General features: G+C 41.4%; 1 protein-coding gene across 2 annotated transcripts in view; it reads left to right on the top strand.

Annotated features, from left to right (window-relative positions):
• CHD1 (chromodomain helicase DNA binding protein 1) overlaps positions 1-22,632 on the top strand; it is an 81,633-nt gene that overhangs the window by 45,309 nt on the left and 13,692 nt on the right. The window contains exons 14-32 of one of the 2 annotated variants that reach the window (XM_038765478.1): positions 531-721; positions 1,215-1,403; positions 1,648-1,810; positions 2,180-2,332; positions 5,672-5,743; positions 6,069-6,218; positions 8,863-9,011; positions 9,155-9,251; positions 9,336-9,431; positions 10,083-10,259; positions 10,950-11,110; positions 12,963-13,004; positions 14,567-14,697; positions 15,834-15,972; positions 16,512-16,662; positions 19,037-19,159; positions 19,798-19,923; positions 20,319-20,582; positions 20,946-21,086. In XM_038765478.1, the coding sequence (XP_038621406.1) occupies positions 531-721; positions 1,215-1,403; positions 1,648-1,810; positions 2,180-2,332; positions 5,672-5,743; positions 6,069-6,218; positions 8,863-9,011; positions 9,155-9,251; positions 9,336-9,431; positions 10,083-10,259; positions 10,950-11,110; positions 12,963-13,004; positions 14,567-14,697; positions 15,834-15,972; positions 16,512-16,662; positions 19,037-19,159; positions 19,798-19,923; positions 20,319-20,582; positions 20,946-21,086 (2,715 nt within the window). The remainder of the gene's footprint in view (positions 1-530; positions 722-1,214; positions 1,404-1,647; positions 1,811-2,179; positions 2,333-5,671; positions 5,744-6,068; positions 6,219-8,862; positions 9,012-9,154; positions 9,252-9,335; positions 9,432-10,082; positions 10,260-10,949; positions 11,111-12,962; positions 13,005-14,566; positions 14,698-15,833; positions 15,973-16,511; positions 16,663-19,036; positions 19,160-19,797; positions 19,924-20,318; positions 20,583-20,945; positions 21,087-22,632) is intronic. The other variant, XM_038765479.1, reaches the window with a different exon arrangement.

Here is a 22,632-nt window from a genome sequence, read left to right as displayed (position 1 = left end):
GCCCTTCAGATCCCTTGTATATAAAAAAAACTTTCTGATTGCCTGAGGACTCTGATTACATCAAGGCCGTCTAGCCCTCTGACCCCTGAAGGCCAATTCTAGGAGGGAAGGCATATGCACCATGATGGTTTCTGGGCTTGCTGTCTTACCCCCCATCACCCGACCCCCCAGGTCCCACCCCCAGCTCTCTTGCAAGATTTGAAAATTGTGCAAGTAGAGGGCATGCCCCTTCCAATACCTCTTTACAGGGAAAGTCAGTGGCACCTGCTCTCTGTGAATATTGTGATTTTTATTTTTTTCCTAAGGTTGTCTAACAGACCAAGGGCTTAAAATATGATATTTACCATAGAACATGCTCTGCCTTTTTGTTCTTTCCTCCTACATGTTCTGCTTCAGGGACTTGGCACAGATTTATTGTAGTTTTTGCTTAGCAATCAGTTCTATTTCTTTTGCTTGTGGACAGTTATTGGCAAACCGGACTTTTTCCATCTTCCATAATTATGAAATGTTTTTATTTTTTAACCTTTAAGGCATTCCTTGGTGGCCTGAATTGGGCTTTCATAGGTGTGGATGAAGCTCATCGTTTAAAGAATGACGACTCACTTCTGTACAAGACTTTAATAGACTTCAAGTCCAATCACCGCCTCCTTATCACTGGAACTCCCCTGCAGAACTCCCTCAAAGAGCTTTGGTCTTTGCTGCACTTCATCATGCCAGAAAAGTAAGACAAGTGTGGAATATTTTCTTCTCAGTCGTTTTCTGGAAAGGGAACATTAGGCTTGGAATTTCAAAGGGTAACGTGCTCATTTGTTGCTCTGCAAGATTGCTCTGCTAAATCCAGAAAACGTTTCCTTTCTTTGTGACTGGTATAAAAGATTGCAGAACAGAGAAATTACAGGGATTGAATTGGAGTGAAATTTCCAAGGACCAAGAGAAATTTCTAAGTCTGTTCAGTAAATTGCATTCTGGCTGCTAGTACGTGTTCAGACTGTACCTGACCAGAATACCCAGCAGTTCAGGGGGAGGTTGTATTCTTGTAAAGTATCAGATAGTGGTGATAATTGAATTATAGATGCAAAATAATCCTCATCAAGAAACCAAGAAAGACGTCTCTTGATTTGAAAACTCACTTACTTTAAAATATTGTCGATTCTGCTTGTTTTCCATTGTAAGGCTTCGAATAGTAACTTTGGCGTTTTTCTCTTTTGTTGAAGATTTTCTTCCTGGGAAGATTTTGAAGAGGAGCATGGCAAAGGGAGGGAATACGGCTATGCAAGTCTTCATAAAGAGCTTGAGCCCTTTCTACTGCGCAGAGTTAAGAAAGACGTCGAAAAATCTCTTCCTGCCAAGGTTGAACAGATTTTAAGAATGGAGATGAGTGCATTGCAGAAGCAATATTACAAGTAAGGAACTGCCCCAGGCTACGTCACTAGCAACTTTCACGCCAAATCTAGTTTTTTAGTATGTCTTTAAAACATTTTAGCACGCTAATATGTGTTCTGTAGATGAAAACTCGAAGCATTGAAGGATTAGTTTAACTCGGGCTTAGATTCTTAATGTGGTAGACTTTTTTTGTGGGTAAGAATTCAAGTTATATCAAGCTGTTTTGTGCTGTACACCCTTGCAATCATGGGATTTGTTTTTTAGATGGATTTTAACCCGGAATTATAAAGCCCTCAGCAAAGGTTCAAAGGGCAGTACCTCAGGCTTTTTGAACATCATGATGGAGCTCAAGAAGTGTTGTAACCATTGCTACCTCATTAAACCACCTGATAATAACGAATTCTATAACAAACAGGAGGCCTTACAGGTAATCCATCTGATCGAAATGTCTTTTTCGCCATAGGCTGATTCTGGAAATTTTCATATCTGATTGGAAAGAAACGCGATGCTTTTAATGTCTTAACCATTTGGATTTCTTTTTAATGGTAACACAATTTGGGGGAACATCCGTAACCCATCGTAGGTTCAACTCAGTGAGGTTGACTGCTGCTTAGACTTTTCAAAAGCATTTGAACATCATTCAACTCAGTCATGCAGGGTATAATTTAAAAAAATTGTGTGGCACACTTTCTTGACTGATTCAATGCTTACCGTGTGCTACAAGGGAGGGAATCTGTTCAATCGATACAGTTTATGTGTTCGTTTTTGTAATTCCCAACCATTGTTATTTTGGCAGCATTTAATCCGAAGCAGCGGAAAATTGATTCTTCTCGACAAGCTTTTGATTCGCTTAAGAGAAAGAGGCAACAGAGTTCTTATTTTCTCTCAGATGGTGCGGATGTTAGATATACTTGCGGAATATTTGAAGTATCGTCAGTTCCCCTTTCAGGTAAAAACTTGGGTTTTCTAACTTTGAAATGGCACGATAGCTAGCATTAATGCCTTTTCCAGATAATCCTCCACCAAGCAACCCTTTTCCCTTTTTTCCGTCAAATCTATTTTCAGGGATTTAATCTAGTTGTAGGAATTACTGCTTTGGGGAAGTTATGTGAAGGAAAACAATAATAATGGCATTTGTTAAGCGCTTACTATGTGCGAAGCACTGTTCTAAGCGCTGGGAGGGATACAAGGTTGTCCCACGTGGGGCTCATAGTCTTAATCCCCATTTTACAGATGAGGGAACTGAGGCTCAGAGCAGTGAAGTGACTTGCCCTAGGTCACGCAGCAGATGTGTGGCGGAGCCAGGATTAGAACCCATGACCTCTGACCCCCAAGCCTGTGCTCTTTCCACTGAGCCATGCTGCTTCTCAGTGCATGCACAACGAAGATGCTTATAGATCACCTGTTAAAGAAATGTATTTGGAAACTGAATGGCAGTCATAAACATGGATTCTTTCAAGTTGAAAAAACAGATCAAGGCTCCAGCCAGATGGAGCTTATCCATTCATTCAGTCGTATTTATTGAGCGCTTACTGTGTGCACAGCAGGCTTGTGTGCCACAATGAGAGTGAAATTCTGGAGCTGGTGACCAAATAAAAATGCCCCTCAAACTCCAAGTTGGTTCTTGAATGGAGTGTGAAGAGATCACAGCCTCAGGGTGGGAAGTGGGGCATGGTGGGCACGTCAAGAAGCCTGGCACTCCCAGGATCCCACCATGCTCCCAGACGCACCGGCCCAGCCCCGGTGCCGTTTGTCTCTCAAGAGCCAAAGGCGTTACGGGCACTTCTCTGTCAGTAGTAGCGTGTGCGAAGCAGCTTGGCTTCCCTGAAAGAGCACGGGTTTGGGAGTCGGAGGTCGTGGATTCAAATCCCGGCTCCACCGTTTGTCAGCTTTGTGACTTGGGGCAAGTCTGTGAGCCCTGGAATCGCAACAAGGTTTCAAAACTTTAGTCAAAATGGATTTCAACTGAGGAAAGGGGATGTGACGTCAACTCAGTTTTCCCCAACAGTCGGGGAATCGGCACCCCCTTAGCTGATGAATGTGAAAGGTGGAGTCAAGATACTGTGTAGCACACTGCATGTTTGTGCAGCCTTAAGGTTAGTTTTTTAAAAACTCCTCTGAGCCCATAAAATCTGTACTGGTCTACAAAATTTTCATTGACTTCTCCCACACACGCTAGTGTCAAATGAAAGCTCCCGAGCATAGTGTCCTAAAGAAGTATAGTGGTATTTCTGTTTCTGTCACGATCTTTTTTTCAGGCCAGTTTTCCTTTATATTGTTTTTTGAATACACATGTGACTCTGTGGAACTCCCTCAGGGTTGGACCTTTTGGGTTTCTGTATTATCGAGTGACAGCGTCCTCTGAGCCCTGTGTTAAAAAGTGAATGGAACTACTATTATTAAGGCAATTACAAACTATTCCAACCTTATTTTAAGGCACCCATAGGCTAGAAATTTCCTGACCAAAGCCCCCCCCTTCCCTCTCAACCCCCCCAACCCTTCCACCTCCAAGAAATCACTTTCAATCCACTTATTGAGGCTTAGAATGTCAGTCCCTGAGGCCAGCATCCTAACTAAGCCTATATTTTTAGTTCACAAATGGGCCATCTGCGTTTGCACAAGGAAGGAGAAAAGTTTGCGTGGCTAACTTCTTGCCTAAAGACTTGAAACCACAAATGTAATTTCCTGCTAATTACTCTCCTCCCCCAACGACAACCGTTGCTTCTCCTTCATACCAGAACCCCTCTACAACCTGATTTTTTATGAACCTTTACATAGGAACTCAAAACAGACCAAAACTCTTGTAGCAATTAGTGCCTCAGAATTCTAAGCAGAATCAGAGCTGCCTCTCAAGCATAGTAAGATTTACTATTGAAGGGAATAACCGTTCGAGATAAAAGTTTCGCTGGGCTGATAATTGCTTAGGCCTTTGAACTTGAAAACACGTCAGAAGGAAAGAGGCGAGCCCCATTTCTTTAGTCGAATTGAGTTTTGACTGAAGTTTCGAACACTCGGTGTCTTCCTGTGGCCGGCGACTGGCGATGCGAGTCATTTGGTCTGGCCGGCAGTAGTCACGGAACTGAATATCTCGGAGATCTCAGCAGCAGCTGGCCTGCAGCATCAGCGGGCCCTCAGGCATTTAGTGACCCAAGGCTCTGGACGTTTTTTGGGGGGGAAAAAAATGGAAAAGCAGAGAAAAGGGTCGCAAAACAACCAGAAAAGTCCCGCCATCCTCCACGCAGCCAGAGCCAAAAAAGGCAGAGGCACAAGAGTAGGGCCCATGCAGGCAAATGGCACAGTTCTTTGGGGGACAACATAATAATATAATAATGGCATTTATTAAGCACTTACTATGTGTAAAGCACTGTTGTAAGCGCTGGGGAGGTTACAAGGTGATCAGGTTGTTCCATGGGGGGGGGGGGGCTCACAATCTTAATCCCCATTTTACAGATGAGGTAACTGAGGCCCAGAGAAGTTAAGTGACTTGCCCAGAGTCTCACAGCTGACAAGTGGCGGAGCTGGGATTTGAACCCATGACCTCTAACTCCAAAGCCCTGAGCCATGCTGCTTCTTCAAGCATTACTTGTCCTGCTAGGCAGATGTGGAAATTCTCATCTCTTGATCGATCTTAGTGCACAAACTCACCCTCCCTGGCCCCCTTGCCCCCGCCCCAAAAATCTACTACTTCCATGAGGAGAAACCTCTTTCAACAAGGACCCGCTTTTCTCAGGCCCTTGTCCTTTGCTGTGATATTAGCCCTATATCCAGCAGACCCTGCGCTAAAGGTGACCCTACCTTTTCTGGGGGACGACTGTTCTCACTGCTTTGTGGTTTGTATCGACAATTAGGCTTCTCTATGGAAGAACCCTGAAAGAGTGGTCAAAGAAAAAGCGAGGTACAACTGAGTCCCAGACTCTCTACTGCATGCCCCCCAAAACCTCCCCTCTTCGCTTTCATGAACTAAGCCAGTCAGGGGACAAGGGGTAAAATATAATTTCTGTAAGACCAAAGGTATAATATCTTTCCACAGTTTTACTTGATGAATGCTTGCCAGAGAGGAGGTATCCTGTGTAAGGAGATTTGGCGTAGCGGAATTGGTTTTGGAGAGGACAGCACTTTGTCAAAATTTTTGTGGGGGTTAAAGTTCTGAAACTATCCGTAGGGCAGTTTTAATATCTCCTCACAGTGCATATTTCTCTAATTCTGCCATTGTTCCGATTTCATTTGAAAAGTAAAACTTTGATGCAGTCTTATGCAGTGTTTTAATTAGTGTGTTTTATCATTTCAGAGACTAGATGGTTCAATCAAAGGAGAACTGAGGAAACAAGCACTAGATCATTTTAATGCCGAAGGATCAGAGGTGTGAACTGAGTGTTTTCATTCAAGCAGTTTGTACCGTTGTATCAGTTTAGGCAGTGCTGCAGAATAATTTTGCCTTTTGCATAAATATATTAGAAAAGCAGTAAGGGTCTTTTATGATATTTGTTGCTGAAATCAAAAAGTCATATGATAATGGATAATGGTTATTTATTCCAGTATCCATTGTTTGAGGGAGCTGTTTTTCACATCATTTGAAGAACCTTGAGAAACATTAAGACCGTGATGGAATAAATGCCATGTAAAGAATTGACAGCCCAGCAGTGTGGTTGAAATTAAAATCATTTGCTTTTCTTACTCTTATACAGGATTTCTGCTTTTTATTATCTACAAGAGCTGGAGGTTTAGGAATAAATTTAGCATCTGCAGACACTGTTGTTATATTTGATTCTGACTGGAACCCGCAAAATGATCTTCAGGCACAGGCTAGAGCTCATAGAATTGGACAAAAGAAACAGGTACGTCTAGCACGTAATATTCCTGAAACAATCTGTTTTGGAATCTTATGCAAGCATTAACTAATTCTTTGATCATCCCTGTAGGTAGTGGTAATTATCAATCAATAGTATTTATTAAGTGCTTGTGCACAGAGCACAGTACTGGGGAAGTTCTGGGAAAGGTGGGATCAATTATTTCACAGATGAAGGAGTTGATAGACACTAAGGTCATGCCTTTTCTGGTCACCCGGCAAGTTAGCAAAACGTAGCAATAGAGCCTGCATGACACGACGGAGTCAAGATGCTATATAGCGCAGTCCATTTTTGTAGCCGTAAGAGTTGTTTTTGTTGCCTCAAGTTAGTAGCAATTCAACTCAGAGCCATAGCCAGTAGCTGCGTGTTTCGGAACTACTGTTATCAAAAGGATCCTGTGGGTTTTGCTATGCCATCTTTCATTTCACTGGACATTTGTAGGCCACGGGGCATCAGCTCCAAGAGAGGTGGAGGAGGCCATCACCCCGGGGGATCGGCACCGATCAGTCGATCAGTGGAATTTACCGAGTGCTTACTATATGCAGAGCAGCATGTTCAGCACTTGGTAGAGTACAGTACAAGAGCTCTGCCAATTGTCAGCTGTGTGACTTTGGGCAGGTCACTTAACTTCTCTGTGCCTCAGTTACCTCATCTGTAAAATGGGGATTGAGACTGTGAGCCCCCCGTGGGACAACCTGATCACCTTGTAACCTCCCCAGCGCTTAGAACAGTGCTTTGCACATAGTAAGTGCTTAATAAATGCCATCATTATTATTATTTTTATCATTAAGAGAACAGGCAGACACATTCCCTGCCCAGAAGGAGCTTACAGTCCAGAGAGGGAGACAGAAGTTAATAGAAATATATCATTTATAATGTAAAGAAAGCAGATGGCTTCTTTTCTTCTTGCCATCTGGCCTGTAGGACTGCAGCCTCTGTCCCCTGTGAGGGTCCCATTATCTTCCCTGGTCTCTAGGGCTGGGTCACAGGCTGTTCTGAGCTCCAGCTGTGCCCACAGTAAGCGCTCAATAAATACGATTGAATGAATGAAATACCGGCCAGAACCAGGTGTTTGTCATCCTCATGTCTGAGCCGCCCACACAGCTCTGGAAACGATCCAGAGGTGAGGTGGATGTCAGATCTGGGGCGGCTGTGTAAACTCCGTGTGGCTCGAAGCCAAATATGGCCCAGGTCATCTGTCTGCCCTGGTCCAGAGCTGAAGCCGCTGCCACTTAATAATAATAATAATAATAATAATAATAATAATAATAATAATATTTGTTAAATGCTTATTATGTGTGAAGCACTGTTTTATGCACTGGGGTAATACAAGGTAATCAGGTTGTCCCACGTGGGGCTCACAGTCTTAATCCCTATTTTACAGATGGGGTAATCAGTCAATCAGTCAATTGTATTTATTGAATGCTTACTGTGTGCAGAGCACTGTACTAAGCACTTGGGAAGTACAGTTGAGGCACAGAGAAGTTAATTGGTTTGCCCAAGGTCACCCAGCTGAAAAGTGGTGGAGCTGGGATTCACCTCTGACTCCCAAGCCTGTTCTCTTTCCACTGAGCCACACTGCTTGGTTGGGGCAGGGTCACTGCGGCTACTGAGAAGGCACACGTGCACTCTTCCCTCTTTCCCTTTCTCTCTCCCCTCCTTTCTTCCCTCCCTTTTTCTCCCTCCCTTCCCTCTCCTCCTCCTATCCACTCCACTCTCCGTGCTCTATTTTGCTAAGCAATGTTCTTTGACAAAACCACCCAAAGAAAATCCATTCCTGCTTTTGGAGGGACATAGTCATGTAGGGCCAGAGTGGTCAGTTGTTTCTCCATCTCTCTGCCCTTTGTATTTTAGGCTGGGGATATCAGAACATTCAGGTCGTGGGTGAGAAGAAATTGCTTCCTTATCTAAATATTTCTATGTTTTAGGAGAGCTTGGCTTTTATGGGGAACCTGGTTTAACAAGCCACACAATTTAAAGTGGATGAGGGACAGTAATAATGGTACTTGAAAAGTGCTTGCTGTGTGCTAACACTGGACTTGATACGGGATAATAAGATTGGGCATGGTCCCTGTCTTGGGGTTCGCAGACTAAGAGGGATGGAGAACAGGTGTTTAATCCCCATTTGACACACAAGGAAACTAAGTTTCTCAGGGCCTTAGAAATTAAGTGAGGAGCCCTGGGTCACACAAAGGCAAGTTACCGAGCTAGGTTGAGAACCTGGGTCTCCCGAGTCGAAGCAATTGAAGAAGCTTCCATGCTAATATTCTTTTAGTGGCATTTGTTCAGCACTCACTACATGCCTGGCACTGTGCTAAGCACTGAGGTACATAGATACAAGTTAATCAGGTTGCACACAGTCCCGTGTCCCTCGTGAGACCCAGTTTTAATCCCCATTTTACAGATGAAGTAACTGAAGCACAGAGAAGTTCCAAGGTCACACAGCAGACGAGTGGCAGAGCCAGGTTTAGAAGCCAATTCTTCTGATTCCCAGGCCCGTCGTCTGGCCTTTAGGCCCCGCGCTTCTCTTTTCATAACTGATTCTCAAATCAAAAGGGCGAAATTGCAGGATTAGCGTAATTTTGGTGGTTAACGTATGTTCGTAACCCTGAGCGTGGATGTTCTCGTGCAGGTCAATATCTATCGGCTAGTCACGAAGGGTTCGGTTGAAGAAGATATCCTTGAGCGAGCCAAGAAGAAAATGGTTCTGGATCATCTAGTAATTCAGAGAATGGACACGACCGGAAAGACTGTGCTCCACACAGGCTCCACTCCCTCGAGGTGGGTGCTTTGCCCGCTGCCAAATGGGCATTAAGAGAATTCCAGCGGCCGCCGACTCTTCGGGTGATTATTTTGTCACTTGGAGCAAACCGTTGGTACAGAACCATAGGTGACATGAGAATGTAATTTCTTTTGTTTCTCAGTTCTACTCCTTTCAATAAAGAAGAGTTATCTGCAATTTTAAAGTTTGGCGCGGAAGAACTTTTTAAGGAACCCGAAGGTGAAGAACAAGAGCCCCAGGTGAGGCGGGCTTCAGTTAACGTTCTAACAAAGAAAACGGGTCGTTTAATATTCTTCAGTTATTTAATTCCTTTTGAATTCCAGGAAATGGATATAGATGAAATCTTGAAGAGAGCTGAAACTCATGAAAACGAACCGGGTCCATTGACTGTAGGAGATGAGCTGCTTTCCCAGTTCAAGGTGCCATGGTTTTCTTTTTCATTTATCTGTTTTTTAACCTTATACACTGCATACTAGATGATGGGGGAAGTCGAAATTCTGGACCCTTCTTTTGACTTTAAGGAAATGCTTATCAGGTCATGTCATTGGGATCACTTCTTCGTCATCATCGTCATCGATGGTATTTATTGAGCAGTAAGTGTTCAGTAAATAGAATTGATTGATTGAGTACTGTGTGCAGAGCACTTGTACTAAACATTTGGGAGAATTAAGTTCAACTAAGGTAGACACGTTCCCTGCCGACAGTGAGTGGGAGTTGGGTTTTGACACAAAGCGGGAGATGAGGCAGGAGGAGGGTGAGGGTGCAGGGAAGATTTTAAGGAAGATCACGTCTTTTGTTGATGAAGTGGATGACGGTCCTTAGGGAATTAGAAGAGTGGCTCGTTTTAGGAGAAATGGTCAATCCGACTCCTAAGCTTTTCTCATTCAGGGCTGCCGGCCGAGGTTTTTAAAACTACACGGTGTCTATTACATTGACTTCTAAGGAAGTGAAATGGATTAACTATTGTACAAGGAACATTACAGATTTTACCAGTAACCAAATGGTTTGAATAAAGAGAGACATTTCTATGCTGCTGATTTTCTCTTTTAAAAATTTTGGTCCTTTACCAGGTGGCCAATTTTTCGAATATGGATGAAGACGACATAGATATAGAGCCTGAAAGAAATTCAAGGAACTGGGAGGAAATCATTCCAGAAGATCAAAGACGAAGGTTAGAAGAGGAAGAAAGACAAAAAGAGCTTGAAGAAATCTATATGCTCCCAAGAATGAGAAATTGTGCCAAGCAGGTAATTTTAAAACTCTCTTCCTTATCTCCCCTTGTTATTCATTGTCGTTTTTATTGAGCACTTATTGTATGCAGAGCACTGTACTAAGCGCTTGGAAAGTACAATTCGGCTACAAAGAGAGACAATCCCTACCCAACAATGGGCTCACAGTCTAGAAGGGGGGAGACAGACAACAAAACAAAACAGTCATCGATAGCATCAATATGAATGAATAGAATTATAGATATATACACATCATTAATAAAATAGAATAATAAATATGTGCATATCTGCACAAGTGCTGTGGGGCGGAGAGGCGGGTAGAGCAGAGGGAGGGAGTAGGGGCGATGCGGGGTGGAGGAGGCGCAGAGAGAAAGGGGATCTCAGTCTGGGAAGGCCTGTTGAAAGAGGTGAGCTTTCAGTAGGGCTTTGAAGGGGGAAAATGTGCTAGTTTGGATGTGAGAAGGGAAGGCACTCCAGGCCACTGGTAAGACGTGGACCAGGGGTCGATGGCGGAACAGGCGAGAACATTAATAAACATATGCCCATGGAATTGAAATTAAATTGCAGAATTTCTGGTAGCGTCGGCCCCCGGTAGTAAGCCTGAGGTAAAGAGCACTCAGATTCAAATTCTGCATCATGCGAACAAACCAGACTATTTCTGTCCAGTTGCTTAGGTAGGAATATCTGACAACTTTTGTGAAATTCCAGATCAGCTTCAACGGAAGCGAAGGCAGGCGCAGTAGAAGCAGGAGGTACTCTGGGTCGGACAGTGATTCAATCTCTGAAAGGAAAAGACCCAAAAAACGAGGAAGACCCCGAACTATCCCGCGGGAGAATATTAAAGGATTTAGTGATGCGGAAATTAGGCGGTAAGATGAAAAAAGAACATTTTACTTCCAATTGCCTTGATCATGGGGAAAAACCTAAATAATATCTAAATGACTAAACAATTTGCTTACTTTTTTTCCCCCTCCTGAATTTGTAAGTGAAGGTTTGTTTTACCAGAAAGTCAGCTCTTCTGCTGTAGTATAGTAGTAACAGAGCCTAGAAGTTGTGTGTTTGTGTGTGTATGTATATATGTATGTGTGTGTGTGTGTGTGATATGTGTGTGTGTATATGTGTATGTGTGTGTGTATATGTATATGCATGTATATATATACATACACACACACACAATTTCTAGGCTCTGTAATAACTATATGATAGCAGAAGAGCTGACTTTCTGGTAAAACAAACCTTCACTTAGGCCTGCATGCCATATTATCTATATTATTCTATTATATATAGATAATATGGTACGCAGGCCAAAGTGAAGGTTTGTTTAACCAGAAAGTCAGCTCCTCTGCTGTAGTATAGTAGTAACAGAGCCTAAAAATTGTGTGTGTGTGTGTGTGTGTGTGTGTGTGTGTGTATGTATATATACATATATATACACATACACATATTATCTATATATAATATGGCATGCAGGCCCAAGATCTCATTCTGTTATGGGTGACTGGATTGTTTAAAACTGCTTAATTATTTCTACACAGTTCTCGATATTTTTGTAACTTAACTGAAGCTCTTTTAAAATGTTTTAAGAGTGAAAAATAAAATTCTATGCCTAGTCATATACCAAGTTCTATTCCTCACCCCTCTACTCTTCCTTTCAATAATTGTGACATAACCCTTCTAACCATGCTTTCTAGGGTTCATCTTAGTTTTGATAAAGGGACATTGTCATTTAGTGACTCAGTTTCTTGGCAGCACTCTGACTTGTTTATAAAAAGAATTATGTTAAAGCATTTCTCAGTTTAAAAGTCCCAGTAAGGGACTGAGTTAAGGTGATGACGGTCTAAATTGGAGTATCCCTTCGACTATAATTGCTGTATGTGCGGCTAATTTCTTAGAGCATGATGAGAGAATGACTGGTACTTTTTGTTTTAAATAATCTATTTGGATGTGAAGATTGTAAAAATGTTGCTCAGCTCTGTACTTTTGAGAATTTATATTTATTGTCCATATTAAAACCATTGTATCCTCTGGGATATAGACCCGACTTACCCAAACTTCTTCCTGATTTTTCTCCTCTCTACCCAGAAAGGCTAAAGTGTGGCTGCTTTTATAAATGAAATTTTCATGACTGCTTTAGTGTTGGGCTATGATGTGAAAATGAACCTCTCCCATGAATAATTTCCCTTTCCTTTCCATTCTATCATCATCACTCATGGGTGGTTGTTTTGCTTTTATTTTGACGAAGTTTCCATTTTCTGATGTTAGCGTCACTCCCTAACGGAATCAAAATCCTTGAGTAGTTTTTTAACTTTTTGTCTTGCTTTAGGGAGGTGTAATATATATGGTTGATGCCCACTCTGAACTTAAAGTCTACATTAGATCCACGTCCATTTTCTACGACTTAATGTCTAGTTCTGAACATCTTTTGTCTTGTAGGAAAATAATTTCTGGAATAAATTTTAGCTTCTATTTTAGTTATATTGGTCCCCAAACTTAGTGTCAGACTGAGTGTTTTGAATATGTATGTGGGTTCTTTGCAGTTTTAATATTTTTGGAGGGTGAGGGGGCACTTTTACTGTTGTGCATTGAACTCAAATCTGTGTTGTACAATGGACATTATTTTTTTAGGTTGGGGGTTTATGATGATATTTGCATAAACACCATTTTAAAAACATATTTAAACAGTGATGCAAACATTTAAACATGGCAATTATTTTCTCTTAGGTTTATCAAGAGTTACAAGAAATTTGGTGGTCCTCTGGAAAGGTAAATGTATTTATCGTTGTCACAGAACTGCTACTATCCCAATAACAAAATTGCTTTTAGTTAGCGTGGCAGTTTTTCCTGATAGAATTATTTAGTTTAACTGCAGGGTGAACATTTTTGAAAGTTAGATTCTGTTGCTTCTTGAATTAAGCTCAGACTTGTATCCGTAATATAGTGATATGCTAAATAAGCTACATTTGTTTGATCTTGATATCTAATGAATCTAATTAAGCAGAACACCTTTGCTGTCTCTGAGATAGTTTATCGACCTCAGCAAATGTGCTTAGAATTGTTTCACATGCATTCTTCACCAAGTTCTAGTTGGGGAAATCATATAAACAGAAACTTTCTCCAAACTTTCTTGCGTACTAGCGAGGCATGCAGGACCAATGGTTCCAAAACCATTGGACCTCAATATTTAGCAGTGCATCTCCTCTGTGTGTATACATATGCATATTCATATGCACTGTGTGTGTGTATAGACACAATGTAGATGCGTATACATATATGTATACACACATGTATTTAGGTCCAGGTCTTTCAATAAAAATTTAATTTTGTTCTGACTAAACATTAAGAAGTTTTTCCATTATATACCAAGTTCAGGTGAAACACTCATGCTTTACTTTTTAAGAGTAATGTTCATTCAATTGTCTTTCTTTAGCGCTTACTGTGTGCAGAGCACTGTACTAAGTGCTTGGGAGAGGATAATGTAACAATAAACAGACACATTCCCTGCCCACAACGAGCTTACAGTCTAGAGGGGAGAAGGGTCTGAGGATCTGAAATAAGTAAGCGCTTAACAAATACCAACATTATTTACAGTTGACCAGTTGTAGTCTCAGTTTAACACCTAATTGGTGTCGTTGAAATGCTTTGGAAGTCCCATTTCCTTGCCGATTGAGAGAAAGGTCTACCTTTAGCGTTACCTTTCGTAATTTAAGCAGAAACCTTGCTTTCTATTGATTCGTCTTTTGAAATGGAGTGTCAGATACAGAAGAGAAGCAGTGTGGCTTAGTGGTAAGAACCCGGGCTTGGGAGTCAGAGGTCGTGGGTTCTAATCCCGGCTCTGCAATTTAGCTGTGTGACTTTGGGCAAGTCACTTCATTTCTCTCTGCCTCAGTTACCTCATCTGTAAAATGGGGATTAAGGCTGTGAGCCCCACAAGGGACAACCTGATAACCTTTGTATCCACCCCAGCGCTTAGAGCAGTGGTCAGCACATAGTAAGCGCTTAACAAATACCATTATTATTATTATTATTAAATAGTCACTGTCCTTTAGCAAAAATCAGAGGGTGAGGGCACGCTATTTCACACATCCCAGGTGGTGTGATTTTATTCTAACCTTAAATTTTTAGGCAATAATTGTGTTTCTCCCCTGCAATCAACTGAACTGTTCCTTTTCATCTTTTCTCATATATCAATTTTGCAGAACTAGGATATGCAGTGTATGAACCAGAGTCAAATAACCTTTTACCGTCAGGTAGTCTTAAATTGCAGATCATTGTTTTCAAACTTTTTTGAAATATCGGATAAAGCTTACTCTCCCCTTTTATCACAGGTTAGACGCCATTGCCCGAGATGCCGAGTTAGTTGATAAGTCAGAGACAGATCTCAGGAGATTAGGGGAGCTGGTTCATAATGGATGCATCAAGGCTTTGAAGGACAGTTCTTCTGGACAGGAACGAACAGGTAAAATATTAAGTAGCGTGAAATGTGGAAAGATTGGCGAGGAAAAAGGATTCCGAGCTGTAGTAGTTATGTGTAAGAAAAGCCAAGCAGCTGTGGGAGAAGTGTTGTGCAATTTGAAATCCAGTAAAAACGGAATTTAAAGGCATTTGAATCGGGATACTTGACCTGCCTGCTTCCTCGAACCAGAAATTGTGGTCAGAGTTATTTGTCAGTAGAGAAAGACTTTTGTTTTAGTGACCACCCTTTCAATGGTTGACATTCATTGACTGTTTTTTTTCCCCATTTTTAATAATTATTTAAATAGCAAGGCATTCTGAGAACTAAATTTGTGTTTGGAACTGCCCATTACTCATCCTTTATTTTATTTGAGCTTTTTTTTTTTACCAAGAAAGAGTTGTTTCAGTTTACCCATTGACCTAATTTAGAGGGACTTTTCTGTTCTTAGCAAATTCCCAGTTGGATTTATTTTTGGAATAGCAGTATAAATACAAATTTTTTAAATTGCCTTTCTCATTCCACTGAAGTTATTCTGTTTCTATAACTGGAAAACAGTCTTTGGACTGAAAAATATTATTTTTAAAGGGATTGAAAGGCGCTATGTTTCTGTGAGGAGTACTCTACGGTTTGGAAAATGTAAATACCTTATTTAAGTGCTGAGGAAGTTTAATACAAAAGCTGTTTAATGTGGCATAAATCCAGAAATGTTCCAATTTAAGTACTGGGGACAGTTTTAGTATCAGAGTTTTGTTTAACCAAAGAATGACTTGCTTTAGAATCAATTTGAAAATTAGAGTCAATTTAAACAGATTGCATAATATCGACCAACCAGTTAACTGTCTGGTAAAGTCAAATCGTTGTTTCCAAAAATTTCAGTCAAATCATGGACACTTTGATTAGGGCCATAGTAGTAGCTGGGGTTCTGATTATGGATCAGTGATGATTTTTGTAAGCAGTTTGGTGAAAACTGAAATTGTTTGAATATTTAAAATAGTTAAATTGATATTTGAAACCAACGTAACTTGAGAGTCAGTCTCAAAGCCGAATTGATTTTCTGAAACTTTTTGGTTCTGACTTGCTTTATGTGTAATCGATACATCTACCTAGCTCAACTAAAAGAAAGTTATATTTAATTTCAGGAGGTCGACTTGGGAAGGTGAAAGGTCCAACATTCCGAATATCGGGAGTACAGGTGAATGCCAAACTTGTCATCTCTCATGAGGAGGAATTAGTACCGCTGCACAAGTCCATTCCCGCAGATCCAGAGGAAAGAAAAAGGTGAGTTTCTTGATGTCTTTAAAATAAAGCATTTTTCTGGGAATCCATATGTTGGATGCACCAGGTTGTCACTGGTGTCTTCAAATCCTAGAGCTCGGAGTGATCACAAACGATCGTCTTGGGCAATTCTGCGTTACTCTGACTAAACCTTCCAGGAAAGATGATTGGCCGTTTTTTCCTTACGCATCCCCAGAGTTGGGGATTTCACGACCCTCTTGGTGACCCATTCCACTTTTGGTTATTCTTTAATAAGGCATTCTTCCTTAAATTCATCCGGAATCTCTGATGCTTTAATTTCAGAAAATGGGAATGCAACGTTTTTATCAAACAGTTCTTGTAAGGCTTTGTGTCAAGCAGGTTTCCTCACAAAATGTTCATGATGATAAAGGGTTTGATAGCACCGTCACCACTATAAGGTTGGATGTTACAGAAGATAGCTAGGATGCTTTTCCAAGATCTCAAAGTGTCATTGTTGGAGCCAATACTAGACGTATCATTGATCTGACCCAGGAAGGCCTTCCTTATATTCTTGTCTCCAGGTATACCGTCCCGTGCCACACCAAAGCAGCTCACTTCGATATAGACTGGGGCAAAGAAGATGATTCCAACCTCTTAATTGGCATCTATGAATATGGCTATGGAAGCTGGGAAATGATTAAAATGGATCCTGATCTCAGCTTAACCCATAAGGTATGGATGTGCCCTCACTGCTCTAGTGTAAAAGGTTTTGAGGGACATTTTGGGGACGATGTTTACCTATCATTTAAAGTTGTATCACATGTGTAAAATGTAAGTTACAGTGTTTAAAATTCCTTCTCTGTGATTGAATTCCTTAAAATTACTAAGTCATTGCCTTTTCCAGGGGTTTTTCTTTTTCAATGTTGAGAGAAATATTACATTTTCCTAAAAGCTTTGTGGAACAGTAGTTTATTTTACACGTTAGATTTTGCCCTCTCGTGAAAATTTGAATTACCTGCTATTTTGCCCACATTTAAAAATGAAGCACAGTAGGGTATTTTTCTTTTAGGGCCACTTCTAACAACAAGCTCAATTGCAGGCAGAGTTTAGCATATTTTCGTATTCATGAATTGACTACATACAAGCAGCACTGTCCTTAGCTACATCCTAGCTCTCCTGATTCTCAGCCGTGGCAGACGGTTCAGTCTTTTACGGCTCCCCAGACCCAGCCCGTAAGCGGGGAATCTGTGGACTGACTCGCTCTTTGCGGGATTGTAGATCGTACTCCACCCCATCAACAAGCCTGAACTTGAGGCTTTATAATCTTTTCAGATATTCCTGTTTTGTTTGTAGGCACATGACCACCCCTCAGGAGTGTAAGGCTGCCACTTTAGTGATGAACGTTTAGATGGGGCCAAAATCCATCCTATAAGTGTATTTCCCCCACAAGACAATAAGTACTTCTTGTGGTTAGAGTTCAGCCCTGGCTTTAGGACAGAAAAATCACGTGGCCTGGAGCTTTCAATGTTAGCAACATCTGCTTTTTCCTCCCCCCCCCAATCCACCCCCAGTGATTTTTGTTAACGGCATATTATGTGCCAAGTACTGTATTAAACACAAGTAAATCGGGTTGGACAGAGTCCCTGTCCCATGTGGGACAATCTCAGTCCCCATTTTACAGATGAGGTAATTGGGTCAGAGAAGTGAAGTTAACTCGCTTGCCCAAGGTCATGCAGCAGACATGTGGTGGAGCCCGTGCTTTATCCACCGCACCACACTGTTTATAATAATGATAATGATGGTGGTATTTTTTAAGCACTTTGTGCCAAGCAATGTTTTAAGCACTGGGGTAGATAAAAGGTAATGAGGTTGTCCCACATGGAACTCACAGTCTTAATCCCCATTTTACAGAAGAGGGAACTGAGACACAGAGAAGTTGTGACTTGCCTAAGGTCACACAGCAGACAAGTGGCGGAGCCGGGATTAGAACCCATGACCTCCGACTCCCAAGCCCGTGCTCTTTCCACTAAGCCACATTGCTTACGTGAGGAGGCTCGCTGCGGATTTACTGGAACTAAACTGAAAACACGAGAAGCATCACTTTTTCTGTTACCTAAAGAAAAAGCTTCTAAAAGAACCACTGACCTCACACTCACACATTAGAAGTTAGGTCAGGGGTTCTTTTGTGTTCCAGGACTTAAATGCCTAAGAGATCCTGGAGCTTTCTCTTGGGTGAATGTAAGAGAATACGCATATGCATCATTATCAACGACATCGCTGATTGAGTGGCAGCTGTGTTCAATATACTAGATGCTTGAGATCACTGTCTCAGTTCCTGGGCTCCTTAAAAGCAGAAGCATCTCATTTCTGAGTCGCAGCTCTTCCTGAAACTCCAAAGAGCTGTTTGAAGGCCCCTAATAATCTGTCAGGTAGTCCAACACTTAGTTGGCGGCAAGGAGGCCAGTCTGAGGAGTGACAACAAAGGGATCCCAAGGAGCAGAAAAGCCAGGGAGAACGGGAATGTGTCCTGGAAATCAACTAGCACCTGTCTTTCCTTTTCCTTCCCTGGAGGCCACATTAGCCAACCTCTTATCCTGATGGAAGGATCCCCGAGTAAGCTTGTTGTGGTCTGGGAACGGGTCTGCCAACTCTGTTATATTGTGCTCTCCCAACCGCTTAGGACAGAGCTCTGCACACAGTATGTGCTCAATAAATACCTCTCCTTTCACTCACTATGGAGAGGTTCAGTCACTGTCGCTGCTGTGTTCCACAAGAGTTGAAATCTTATTCCAGAAATCTGTGAGATGATGTTACCCCCTTCAAGGACCGGCGGTCCTGTGTTCTGACCATTTTTGCTAATGCTTCTTCTTTAATCTGCCCATAAATGAGAGATTTGGTTGCCAACACTGCTCCAAATAGCATTTTGTGTAGATATTCATGCACCACATTCTTTCCTGCATCCAGGGTCCGTTTTTTCAAAGGACACATTTTCTAGACTACCAAGGTTTTGTTGCCTAAAAACGTACATGCTTACAGTGTGCTTATGTGCTTTTATGCTGCAAGTATTTGAAGTTCAGAATGGCATAAAACGGTGTTTTCTCTACAGATTCTACCTGATGATCCGGATAAAAAACCACAAGCAAAGCAATTGCAGACTCGAGCGGACTACCTCATTAAATTATTAAATAAAGACCTGGCAAGAAAAGAAGCCCAGAGACTTTCTGGTGCCGTAAGTCAAATTCCCGTGTTTTAGGGATATCTACAATGTAAATGCATTCCTTAACATTTTAGGAGGTTCCCAAGTTAACGTAGAGCTAGTTTTTTTTTTTTCTGAGTATCGTTCAAACTGTTTGCAGAAAAATGAAGATCAGTTCAGCTTCATTTAGTTGGCACCAAAAATGTCATTTGTCAAAGTTTTAATTCTCTCTCGGGACTCCTGGGTTACTTTTAGATGTGTGTCCATTCTGTATCATAGTTCCCACTGCTCGTCCAAGAATTCCTTGGGAGGGATTCCATAGGGAGAGCTGTTATTTAGGGGAAATTCTAGTTTTCCTTCCCATTTTGTTAGCCCTGAAGCTAGCTGGGGGGAGGTAGGTACAATTGTTTCAGCCCTTTGTTGATAATTGGGCCTGTGATTTGTAGCTGAGACCTTTTTTAATTGACTGACTGCTCTGTGCAAAAAACTCGTCTTAGGCAAGATAGTTTCCACATATGATGATTGATCTTCCTTTAAGTATGTGATGTGGGTATGCTTTTTTTGTAGAGTAACTGTAACCATTACAGTTTTGAGGAGCAGCTGGGCATATTCTCTAGTGATTTTTGTGAACGTAGAGTTGGCCAAGGTAAAAATGGGCTTCTTATTTTTAGGGCAACTCAAAGAGAAGGAAAACAAGGACAAAGAAGAGTAAACTGGGGAAATCTGCTAAAGTGAAAGAGGCAGTAAAGAGTGATTCTTCTCCACTACCCTCAGAAAAATCCGAGGAGGATGAAAAGGTGAGTTTCAGAGGAAAGCTGCCAAGTTATGTGTCAGCTTCATTTTGAAGGGGGTTTGTTATCTGGCAACTGAAAAAAAAGGCTTTCAGTCAGAGGCCTCTGTATGCTTGGTTATGTTCCGCAGTGTGTGGCTCACGTTCCCTAGCCACCTGTATCATCCAGTTCTCTCAGAAAACGAGTTATATGTCAGTGAGTAAGTAGTCCTGAGGCCCTCCTTCCCCTCTCAGACCCTTATGGTCCACCTTGCAGGGCACTGTAAAGTTCAAATCAGCATAGAATCCATATGTGTGCAAAATTAAACTTATGAATTGCTTTAGTGCCAAGTGGATTTTTAATTTTAATTGACCATTGTTAGGCATGGTTAGTAATGCGGTGGACATGCTTGCGCTTTTCAGGATGAAATCACTTGTGTGAAACATCCAAATAAAAAAAGTAAGACAGAAAAAGAAAGTGAAGAAAAACCTGAGCCAGAAGTTGGTGTTAAGAAGGAGCCAGAAGAAAAGAGGGAATCAAAAGAAAAGGAAAATAAGAGAGAACTTAAAAGGGAGAAAAAAGAAAAGGAGGATAAAAAGGATATAAAGGAAAAGGATATTAAAGAAAAAAGAGAAAACAAAGTAAAAGAAGCTATGCAGAAAGAGAAAGACATGAAGGAAGAAAAGGTAACTATGTCAATCATTATTTGTGGGATCAGCATATTTACAATTTAAGAGAAGGCAAGTCATCTCTTGATATTTAATTCAGGGGTGTAGTTCCCAAAAGCTTACTTTTTGGGTAGCTCACATCTTTGTGCCTCCCAACAGGAGGAGAAATGGTTTTGGAACCATTGGTCCTGCATGCCTCGCTAGTACGCAAGATAGTTTGGAGAAAGTTTCCGTTTATATGATTTCCCCAAATAGAACTTAGTGAGGAATATGTGTGAGACAATTCTAAGCACAGTCATTGAAGAGGAATACTTACTCTCGAGCAGTTGAGCTGTTAATCTGGAAACGCAGTCATCTTACTCTTGCTGGTTTTTTTAATAGATAAGTGAAACAAAATCTGATAACAAAGAGAAATCTAAGAAATCTGCAGCATTAGATGCCCCAGTTCACATCACTGCAAGCGGAGAGCCCGTTCCTATATCGGAAGAAGCTGAAGAGCTGGATCAGAAAACATTCAGTGTTGTAAGTAATAGAACTTTTGAATCCTAAAACAGTGCCAATTTGTATAACAAAGTATTGTTTCATTGAAACTACCTAGAACACTTCAATTTAGAAATGGAAAAGTTTAAACTGAAAAATTGAGAGCTGCCATTATTCTCGGGCAGTATCACACTCCTTAGGCCATTAGGGGGGTAAAATAAAGCGACGAAATGGATCCTGGCTGCCCTTTTGATTAGGGGGAACAGATCAGTGCATTTGTTTCCCCCAATCACAGTCGTCACTGGGAGTGGTCCATTAACCAAAACTGCCTACCTTTATTCTAGATAATCATCTCCAACACAGAGTATGCAGGAACTCTTTCCTAATTAACATTTGGATTGATTAGAATATGAAAAAAAAAAAGATTGGGGCAATCCGTGCAGATTTTTTTTTTTAATGTATTGTCCTATGCCTCAGATACACAAATGTCTGTAGCATCTGCCATCTGGCGATTGAAGCATTGGTAATGGTTTCAAGATCGATTCAAGTCATGAATGAAAGAGAAGAGTTAGTGAGTAACTGGGAGAGGTGAGAAAAACAGGGAATTCTTCCTGAGAGGCTGGTTGGAGCCTGGGAGAAATCTGCAGGGTGTCGTGTGTAGTGAGGAGTCTCACTTCATTTCTGGTACTGTTACATCTTTGGGTCTTAACTATACTACTTGGGAAATGTTTGTGAAGTTTTATTCTCCTTCCCCCTCCCAGGATCCCGCCAGGATTACGATATATGAAAACAAATTTGTGTTTTTGTTAGGACTAGTATTTTTATCTTTTGCCATCTTCAAAATTCCTAGTGTATGAAACTCACTAACCCTGGGGCTGTAAGGAGAAAATGTGAAAGGCAGTTTTTGCCTTCAGTGAGTTGACCATTCATTCAGTCGTATTTATTGAGCCCTTACGGTGTGCAGAGCACTGTACTAAGCACTTATCCAAAGTGGAAGACAAGCATAGAAACCATAAACAATTAAATATAGGTTACATTTCATTAAATAAGCGGCACTACTTGGCAAGAGCTCCCAGAGCCTGTACCTTTGTGTTGTGAAAGGTAATAGAAACATCCTGCATTAAAGTATTTAGCTGCTTGCTTTAAAGAGAAATGTGAAATTATAATGACATGCCCAAGAAACATAGTTTTCCTTTTTACCAACCGTTCTCACCATTAATTTAATGGTCCATAGGAAAGCAGGGTTGTGGGGCGGGGAAGCGAAGAAACCAAAGAGTGCTATTCACCCATCAGAAAAGCGTCCTGTTAGCCCAGTCTCTCTAATTCCACTTCCTTTCAGATAGCCTGGAATCCAAGGATTTAAGCGGGAGTTCAGAGAACTGATTCTTTCTCTCTCTCTCCTCTCTTCCTTCTCTCTCTCTTGTCTCTCTCCTTTCCTTCTCCCCCCTGCCCCCATAGTCTTCCTTGCCATCTTAAATCTCTCCTTGGGTTCACTGTTAAGAAATCCTAGCCGCAGTGATATTTTTAGAGGCTTCCTTTTGGATAGTTGGGAACCATCTTCCATTTCACGCCCCATTTAGCACTGGCA

Source organism: Tachyglossus aculeatus, chromosome 23 (genome assembly GCF_015852505.1).
Source record: "Tachyglossus aculeatus isolate mTacAcu1 chromosome 23, mTacAcu1.pri, whole genome shotgun sequence".
NCBI lineage: Eukaryota > Metazoa > Chordata > Mammalia > Monotremata > Tachyglossidae > Tachyglossus > Tachyglossus aculeatus.
This window is presented reverse-complemented; position numbering and strand designations above follow the sequence as displayed.